This window comes from Musca vetustissima, unplaced genomic scaffold (assembly GCF_032173495.1).
Source record: "Musca vetustissima isolate MV318-11 ecotype Yass unplaced genomic scaffold, APGP_CSIRO_Mvet_v1 utg49368, whole genome shotgun sequence".
In the NCBI taxonomy this organism is placed as follows: Eukaryota; Metazoa; Arthropoda; class Insecta; order Diptera; family Muscidae; genus Musca; species Musca vetustissima.
Window position 1 is genome coordinate 2,082 of NW_026872678.1, and position 10,965 is coordinate 13,046.

At 36.3% G+C, this 10,965-nt stretch overlaps 1 protein-coding gene across 1 annotated transcript; it reads left to right on the forward strand.

Moving 5' to 3' along the window:
* Window positions 1–9,350: 9,350 nt before the first annotated feature.
* Window positions 9,351–10,131, forward strand: LOC133337690 (retinol dehydrogenase 13-like; the record flags this gene model as incomplete). Its single annotated transcript, XM_061545899.1, has 1 exon — window positions 9,351–10,131. A coding segment is annotated over exon 1 (781 nt), but the record flags the coding sequence as incomplete, so codon positions are not given.
* Between the last annotated feature and the right edge of the window lie 834 nt (window positions 10,132–10,965).

Below are 10,965 nucleotides of genomic sequence, written 5' to 3' on the forward strand. Positions count from 1 at the left end.
TCAGCATTTCGGATTCTTGGAAGTTGATGAATATTTTCCAAAAACTGTTCGAATTAGGTCCATAATTAAGTCGTTTTTCCTATCCATAGTGGCTGCCATTTTGTATTCCGATTTTTTTGAGGGTGAAACACATCTTGGCAGACAATTATCTGTACGGATCCTTTGTATGTCCAGTTGAATTTCGGATATTTTTACATTCCTATGCAGATATCTCCGATAAATTTGGTAATCCTACATTATGTCCAATCTTCGGAATTTTGAGAGAAGTAGCTGGATTTAAGAATTAGAGGTTCTTCGAGGATGAACAAAATCTTTACAGAGAATTGTCAGTATTGCCAAAATTAGCATTTGCATGTTTCGAAATATCCACCATGAACAGATTCAAAATAATTTTCCGTATATTAATGTCCCTAGCCCAGTTTTCCGATTTGGTATTTAATTAATAAATAAACAAACTACTAGCAGACGATTTAAAATGGCATATTCCCCAGACATAGATTATTACCGATTCAAGGAATTTTAAATCCGCACCTCATGGGTATACAAATGTGGCTCCTCAGAACTTTAAGACGTCTTAAATTGTTTATATTAAGAACAGGATTTTGTTTGAGCGGATTTTAAGTTTTTAAAATCACGAAATATTGTTTGTTCGCTCTATTATGAATCGAATATCACGGAATTGTGTATGTAAAAGGTTTTAGGCAACTACTAATTGGTACACACTGAGAGGGTCAATAGCGCATATATTTTTATACCCTACACAACTATGTTGTCAGGGTATTATAGCTTTGTGCAGCCCCAAAAGATATTCTGGGACGTATATATTTTCCCCTTAAGGACCAGACCCAAAAAGTTGATAGTAGGTTCAAGAGGAGTGGTTGACCTTTAAATTGATACCAATTATATGGTCGTATGTACTCAGATGTGGGAGCTACACTTAAATATTTACAGGTGCTTTAGTATTCAGACATTATTTAATAATCCATGAGATTTCAGTTATGGTCAAGTACAACGCCTATAACTTTCGGTGACGATCAGATAATAATTTTGGGATGAAGTGGACCGAAAACTTTACATTTTGTGATTTTTTTTTTTTTTTTTGTTTTGAGTCGATCTATTGGCCACAATTGAAAGCCCAACATCACAACAGAACCCACGGTAAAGAGAATCTGGACAAGTGCAGCCCTCGTCTACTGAGTATTAGTAATATATGTTGACCTTTAGTCAGATTTCAAGAGGGTGTAAATAACGCAAAGTTAGATTTTCGTGGAAGTTGTGTAGGGTATTATATGGTCGGCCCCGTCCGACTATACTGCTCCGCTCACTGACATCCTAGAGATGAGTCTATCATCCGCAGAAGAGTCTATCATATCAGAAGAAGTAATATGCTACAAAATAGATTCGTTTAGTGTAAACATTGTGAAAAAATGGAAATATATGACAATTATAGGAAATTGTTCTGAAGGTCTGGATTTAGATTCGCAGAATATTAAAATCGAGTGATAGTTCTTTAAGGGTCGGGCCGTCTAACTACACTTCTTTGTATTATGGTTTCCCACACAAAACGTTGTAACGCAACGAAATATTGTCCTAGACCCACCTAATGGAATAGGGATCGTTATATCTAGATCACCTGAAATCTAACTATGTGTCTTCACCATTGAAATTTGTAATCGAAGTACAGGCCGTAGTTATGGACCGATCTTTACCAAATTTTGCATGTAGGCTCAACCCTGTCTGAAGACCACAAATTTTTTTTTGGAAATTATCGGTGAATATTTGGGTATGAAATGGTCCAGAATTTGTATTTGTGTCTGCTTTTCTTGTCGCTCTAGAGGCCACCATTATGACCAGAACGGCAAAAAAATGTACACGTAGAAAGGAATCTGGTTCTCGTTATGATTGTGCTGTTTATTCATAATAACTTCAGTTAGTATGACAATTTTTAAGATATCCAACCCCACCCTTAGCACTACAAACTCTATCCGAGCTCTTATATTTTAGAAAATTAAATTTATTTTACATTTCTCAATTTACACCGCTTATCTCATATACGTGACCACAAGTTCAACTTGCTAAACAATTACAATCGTGTAATAAGGATATATTATTTGTGTCTGTGTATGTATGTGTGTTCTTGCAACCAATTGCAGCATGACCAGAGTCCATTGATTGTTTAAAACTTATTACACGACGACAAGGCTGAACATTCAATCCAATTTGCCGTTAGTACCGACCATTACCAAATCCTGAAGTAAATTGATTGAACAAATGAAGTGGAATGGTTAGCAAGTAGAGATTGCAGTTGCAGTGATACTGAAAAGGATAAAAGCAACAATCGATCATTATAATATTTAATTCTTAAATGTTGTGAGGATATTACAAACAAACAAATATTCTGAAATATATATTTCTCCTATATATTAAAATTCTTTGTCAATTTGCAACATCAAAATTGTCATCCCTGTAGCATTCCTGCCAATAGCATGCACTTTTGCAAACGTAACACACATTTGAAACGTGGACATGGTTTTGAAAAACCACAATCGGCATTGAATTCATTCGCTTGCTGAACTGAACGGAACATGCCAGTTGCTAATGCGTAAACAAATTAACAATTTTACGCTTCTTCTGAACGGACGAATGAACGAACGAATGACCGAATTGAAGAGGATTATGCTGCATCATAACAACAGCACGAGTACAGTTAATAAAATAACTTTAATGACATTCATTTGAGGACAGAAGTATGCTCATACAAACCATGCTAGTTGAGGCAAGACTTAAAATTGCAATTGCTCTATTTATCGGAAACACTTAAAAATTGAATGGATTTTCGCATCGCAGTCTACATCCATATGTACAATGAAACATCATTCGCATAATTCTGTGTCGGTTAATTAAGAAAACATGATGTTAGGAATATAAGAATGTGTATACGCAATTATTATCCAGGATAATGCGTTTGTCATAATACTACACATCAGATCTATATATATCACCTAAAAACGTGATTAAAATGTCTCAGGACGAACTTCTCCACCATGTTTATTCTAAATTTATTAAACTAGCCGGGTCCATTAAATGAGGATCAAATTATTGCAGTGTGCGCTAAAAGGTTGTTTATGCTCTTAAAAAATAAGTTCAGAACAAGTAAAAATGCCGTGCCGAATACCGAAAAAGTGGTGGAACTTTTATGTGGGTATTATATCAAAACTTGGACCTACATAGACCAATGTCAACAAATGGACTTATATATATGTAGCTTTCCATAAAACACATCGGAATATGTGATAGTACTACTCTGTGGAAGCTATACCAAACCGTATACATACTAATATTAATTATTTTTTGATAGGGAGATTTTCAACTTATTGAGAATACAATATATAAAACCAGTAAGGAAAGTAGTAAAGTCTGGCTGGGCCGACTATATGATACCCTTCACCACTATATGTATATATGTATCCTAACAATTTCATGTCATGTCAACTCATGCTACATTTAACTTCAATCAGATTTAAGTAAATCGATTTATAGCAAACATGATACACGCGATTCAGTATGCCGCACTGTTAAAAATATAATCTCAATCAGACACCCGTTCGAAATATATATGGTACGTTGTGCAAAATTTCGTGTTAATCGGTCAAACATTAGGAGTTTCAGTAGTGTTTGGCGGGTTATTTGGGATACCATTTGTATTTTGTTTTTGCAAAATAGTCAGGCTTAATCCCAGTTTGTTGTTTTTATAAAAAACAACTATTTATTAGTGGGGAATGTATGGCATTGTCCGCCGAGGGGTAAGGCAAAAACAAAACAAAATACAAATGGTATCCCAAATAACCCGCCAAACACTACTGAAGTTGTAGACGAGGCACGGTCATACTGTTTGGTATTTTGCTTTAACTAGCAATACCAACAACAACGTTATGTGCATTCGTCACAAAGTGACGACACATAGCAGTGGGAAATGTATTGTAGTTGTCTGTAAATGCCTTGTTGACCACGAAGTCAGGCGCCAACGAAACGAACTTCTCATTGGGGTCGTATCGCTGGTAACGTAAGAACTTCAAATTGTCACAAGAGACATTTGGGTTTGAAAGGTTTTTTGTAAAGAAGCTATTAATAGCTTCTGGGAGAATATCCCAACAAAAAACTAAGGGAACTGATGAGGATCAGTGGCGAGATCCGAAACTATAGTCTTCCCTGCCTTACCCCTCGCCGGACAATGCCATACATTCCCCACTAATAAATAGTTGTTTTTTATAAAAACAACAAACTGGGATTAATTAATTAGGAGTTTGGTGCACCATTTACCTAAAATCGAACTAATCGAACTAACCGATATTCCCCAAACTTAACACACCTCATTCTAGAATCAATTTAATACGCTATGCCAAATATGTTGGAAATCGAAAGATATATAGGGACTTTTATACACCATTTACATTAAATCGGCCGAAAATAGATGTGAGCTATATTAAAATCTGAACCGAATTTCAGGTTCATCATCATTCATCATTCTAGACTTAATTTCACGAAATTAGCATGACGTACTAATCATGCTAATTTCGTGAAATCGAAAGATATATAGGGGCTTTGGCACTCCATTTACATTCAATTGGACGAAAATATATCTGGGAGCTATATCTAAATCTGATTTTCTCTAAACTTTACACATATCATTCTAGGCTTAATACAGTACTCTATGCCAAATTTCGTGCAAATCGAGATATATATAGGGACTTTGGTGCACCATTTACATAAAATCTGGCAAAACTATATATGGGAGCTATATCTAAATCTGACCTGATTTTCTCGAAACTCAACACTCATCATTCTAGGTTTAATTCAGTACTCTATGCCAAATTTCGTACAAATCGAGAGATATACAGTGACGTTGGTGCACCATTTACATAAAAACGGACAAAACTATATATGGAAGCTATATGTAAATCTGAACCGATTTTCACGAAACTAAGCGCACATTTTCCTGAACCTAATTCAGTAGTCTGTGTTAAATTTCGTGCAAATCGAGAGATATATAGGGACTTTGGTTCCTATATCGGACGAAAATATATATGGAGCTATATCTAAATCTGAACCGATTTTCACCAATTTCAATAGAGTTCGTCCTTGGGCCAAATAAGTGCCAAATTTCATCTAAATCTGCTACAAACATATACACAAAGACAATACCCTGTACCACAGTGTGGTGGAGGGTATACAAAGAGGGTTATATGGAGACTGCCCCTAAAAGGGAGCGAATATTAATAATTTTTGGAGGGAGGTTTGTTACCATATACGACTACAAAATAACAATTTACAAAGAATTTGGTTGAAAACGCGTTCAAGAACCTCAAAATACCGAAAATTGGGGGTACCCATATATGGGGGCTACCCGAAAAAATGGACCTATATTTATAATTTATAGAGGAGAGATTTGCTACCTACTAAGAACTCGACGTACTAAATTACAGTCAATTCGGTCGAAAAATACGATCAGAACCCCCAAAATACCAAAAATTTGGGGGTACCGTTATATGGGGACTACCAGAAAAACTGGACCTATATTTATAATTTTTAGTGGAGTAATTTGGTACCCAATAATAACCCAATGTACAAAGTTTCTGAGAATTCAGTTATAAAACGAACCCAAGAACACCAAAATACCGAAAATTGGAGGTACTCCTATATAGGGGCTATTCGAAAAAATTGACCTATATTTATAATTTTAGTAAGGAGATTTGCTACCCAATAAGAACTCAATTTACCAACTTTCAGCGAATTCGGTCACAAAACGCGCTCAAGAACCTCAAAATATCGAAAATTGGGGGGTACCCCTATATGGGAGCCATGCCTAAACGTGGACCGATTTTCCCCAATTTCAATAGGGTTCGCCCTTGGGCCAATTAAGTGACCTGTGCCAAATTTCATCCAAATCGGATCATAAATGCGACCTGCACTTTGTTAACAAAAATAAATGGACGGACAGACGGACATGCATAAATCGACTCAGAAAGTGATTCTATGCATATTCTCAAAAGGAACCATGGGTCTAACTCGATTATTTTTGCCTGTTACAAACATATGCACAAAGACATAATACCCTGTACCGCAGTGTGGTGAAGGGTATAATTACAGCTAATTTGGTTGAAGCACGTGTCCAAGCTGCTTAAAATACAGATGTGGCGGTTATGTGGCGTTATATGAGGAATTCCCTAAAAAGAGAACCAATATAGATAATTATACCCTTCACCATACTGTGGCACAGGTAAAAGGAATCGACATGGACCCATGGTTCCTTGTGAGAATATGAATAGAATCACTTTCTGAAAGTGATCGGTTCATATTTAGATATAGCTCCCATATATAGTTTCGTCGGATTTTATGTAAATGGTGCACCAAACTCCCAATATTGGTCCGATTGAGACAACATTTTGCCCAGAGTACTGAATAAAGTCCAGGTTAATGTATGCGGAATTTTGTTGGAATCGGTAGGCAAAAATATCAGACTGGCTGGCAAATGTCTGTCTGGTAGGATAGTGCGCTCGTCAACTCTCGAAATGTGTTACCTATTTTAACCAAAAACATCGTCATATTTTTCCAGACCTAAATCAACCTCGAACATGGAAAATATCAGAATATCATGGTCAACAAATTGTTGAAAAATAAATTTACAATATCCTGCGAAAGCATTATCCGTTTGATCCAACTTTTGTATAACCTATTTTTACTAAAACTATGTCGTATTCAAAGGGGGATACTCCTTCTGGTACCTTCCCGACAAACGGTCCATATTTTCAACTCTACACAACGTTCTATTTTTGTCAAACTTTCTTTGAATTCGTGAAATCGTATTTAAAACTCCATTCTTTGTAGTAATACGAATCTTGTTAATTATCCGATTTGACCCCACTTCGCACAAAAATAGTACTTTTACCAAATCTACATTACTTCCGCACATGTAGTTACTCTCTAAAGGGAATAAAACTTTAAAAAAATGCTAAATCTAGATAGATTCCGAAATGGGTCTTATGGAGCCACTCCCTTAACCAATTGTCAATACGTCGTTTTTCTCAATTTTTTCTTTATACTTTTATAGCCAAGGTGCTTCTAGAATCTTGGGAAGGCTGTATGATTTTTAAAATAAATATCAACGTTTTTATACCCTACACAACTATGTTGTCAGGGTATTATGGCTTTGTGTAGCCCCAAAAGTTTGTAACGCCGCGAAATATTGGTCCTAGACCCACCTTTAAGTATACCGATCGTCATATCTCGACTAGCTGAGTCGATCTAGACATGTGTGTCCGTCTGTCCATTATAATTTGTAAACACGATACAGGTCACAGTTATGGACCAATCTTCACGAAATTTTGCATGTATGATGGGTTCTGGCCAATGAAGACCCCTATTGTTTTTGGAAAAGATCGGTTAATATTTAGAGGATGAAATGTACCAAAAACTTTATTTTTGTCGTTTTTTCTGGTCGCTCCACAAGCCGCCATTATTGCCCAAAGATCGGTCAATATTTAGCGGGTCAAAAATTTGTCGTTTTTCACACAATAGTCAGGGTCCCTTTTGTGTGAAAAATGACAAAATTTGTATTTTATAGCATATATATTTACACCTGAATAACAAAGACCCGAGAAGTTGATAGCATATCCAAGAGGAGTGGTTGACCTTTAAATTGATACCAATTATATTGTCGTATGTACCCGGATGTGGTAGTTATGCTTAAATATTTACAGGTGCTTAACTACTCAGATATTATTTAGTAAACCATTACCACACTGGAAGGCGGAAATATAGCGCAGATGACTTTTAAATGCTCCACGAGGTTCCAGTTATGGTCAAGGATAACGCTTATAATTTTCGATGATGATCAGATAATAATATTGGGATGACGGGGACCGAAAACATAATTTTTTGTATTTTTTTCGAGTCGATTTATAGGCCGCAATTGAAAGCCGAACATCACAACACAATCCACGGTGAAGGGAATCTGGACAAATAATTAGAAGAGCTGTACTGAATATTAGTAATATGTGTTTACATCAAGAGGGTGCAAATATAGCAAAATATTGCCCAAGCTCAGAATATAGTATCACCGAAAGTTAGATTTTCATGGAGGTTGTGTAGGGTATCATATGATCGGTTTATATATGTAGTTATATGTGTAGTTATTTCCAATCAAATTTGAAATTAGTCAAATTGCCTCAGTCCGTAAATGTTATTGTTAACATTCCATTTTTAAACATTCCATTAGCTCCGTTTATATATGGGATCTATATCTACATCGCCCTTGGGACAAATATGTGAGCCATGATTGAGAATGTGTGGCTGAAAGTGGAACTGGAATGTCCAAACTAACATTGAAGATGCCTTCTTCCTTTATCAGGACGAGAAGAAGAACTACTACCAGGAATTCACATGTGATAGTAGTATCTCCATATTTGCGGGCACTTTTCGACACAAGATTTCTGCATATAGAGTTACAATTACAGATATATGAGGGATATATTAAAAAGTGGACCGATATCTCCTACCAAAAATTTTATGTGCAAAATTCAAAATGATTTCAATAGAAGGGCAGACGGATATTGCTAAATCGATATATAATTTTTAACAGGATCAAGAATATAAATATTTAATATAAATGATTTAAACGTCGTATGTTAAATGTGTGCGAAGTAAGTGCATAATTACATTACTGAAATACATAAAATCAAAAATTCATGGCATTAATCCAATCCACTTATTTATAAATTAAATCCTTAATGGCAAAGCAAATACATAACTTTTTATATTTCCTCTCAAATTGTACACTCCCTTTCAATTCTTGAAATAAACGTATTTCAAAGTACATACTTATATTTCCTTTGCTACATAAAAATCAGTTTGTTGTTGCACATTACTTTTTACACAATGCCTCTTACAAACATCGATTGCCAAAAACAGCGATTCTTTAACAAAACATTAGTTTCTCCCCCCAAAAAACGCCATTAATTTCTCTCCTTCCTTGGCGTCACTTGAAAATGAAAATCTTTCCAATTTCCAATCAAATGTGTTGAAAGCAAACATGCCACGTGATTGCTACCTACCATTGTTCAAATATCCACAAGGATAACACAGAGTATAATTAAGCTGTGATTGTTCTGATTGTCGGCCGAATACAGCATCAAACGCGCCACCAGTCAACCAACCAAGCCAGCCAGCAGGTCAGCATTCCATGGGGGGGATCGATCACCTTTAACAATAGAGTGCCTGGCATTTTGTGTGGTCGCAATGGACTTCTAATACCAGCATTTTCTTGTTGTTCTTTCATTACTTACAGGTCCATAATGAGCGGTCAACGATGTCCCAATGACAATCAAATCAGAGATCAAATTGTAATTGTCACAGGCGCCAATACGGGAATTGGTTTTGAAATTGCAAAAGCATTGGCCGGTCGCGGAGGACGTGTCATATTGGCATGTCGCAATATGGAAGCTGCTGAAAAGGCAGCTGCAATTATAAAACGTGAACTTAGCTGTCAGGTATTGAAGGACGCACAAAAGACTGCAACAAACACAAACGGCGGCACAAAGGACCCGTCATCGTCAAGCGGTAATAATGACACTGAAGCTAATGTTAATGGAAACGATACTGCCGATGGTGGCAGTAGTGGCGGTGGTGGAGATGTCGATGGCAGCAGTGGTGGTGCTGCTGGTAATATGTTCTTTGTGGAAGCTCGTTACTTGGATTTACGTTCGTTCGATAACGTTCGACGTTTTGCACGCAAAATAATGGCAGAGTTCGAACGCGTTGATGTACTCATCAACAATGCCGGCATCATTTTCGATCCGGTGAAAACCAATACCACAGATGGTTTCGAACAGCATCTACAAGTCAATTATATGGCACCGTTTTTATTGTCGCATTTGCTCCTGCCACACCTGAAGAAATCGGAAAATGGACGCATAATAAATGTATCGGCACATGCTCATGCCTCGGCGAAAATGGATTTTGATGATCCATTGAATGTGGGTACATGGGCGACCAAATTTCATCCACGTGATGCTTTTTCCCACTCCAAGTTGGCTGTCATTTTGGCAACACGATGGATGGCAAAGGAATTGAAAGGTAAGTGTGTTTTGAGTTTTCTTTTGTTGTCGTTGCTGTTGTTGGTGCGGTTTCTTTTGATGTTTTGAATATTTTATTGTACAGTGGGTTGAATGATGTGGTTGTAAATTGGTACGTGGTTTGAAAGAAAAGTTGTGGATATTATTGAAAATTTTTATTTTTTGGCAAGCAGAAATGGGAAATGTGAGCAAATACCTACATTGGTCGGTATTTTTTTTATATATTTCCTTTATTTAATGTATCTGTAATAAAAACCAATCGTAATCCGATACAATAAAATGTGTCGTGAATAATTTTCTTTCATTTTTCTCATTACCGGAATTTTAAGTTTACGACAGCATTTCCCAACCAAAGAGGCTGTAAAAGGGATAATTGGGTTCTCAATGACTGAAGAAGTCCTCCCATAATGTAAATTCTTCATAGTCTCCATAAAGTGTATATTTAAGATCCGAGTCAAATATTCATGTCTGTCAGTAATAGCTCGAGATGTTTCGTCCTTTCGTATTTTCCACCTAAGTACCCCCGTCCGAAAATATACGTCCATGTTTGGAGTTGACTTATATGAAAGGTCAAATTGGGCTGAACTTTTAATAATGACTTTAACTTGAAATTAGGCTTCCATGCCCACTATACAACAGCGAAAGATTTTGGAAAGAGGGGTTAAAACTTTCTATGAAATGAAAAATGGTAGGCATCTTATTCTCTATTGTATAACAAGTAATTGGACCAATGTTTTCCAAGAATACCTTGCAACCAACGGTAGACCTAAAATACTAAATTGCAAATTTTCATAACATTTCCAACATAAAATATTGACCTTTATTATCTGAGGAG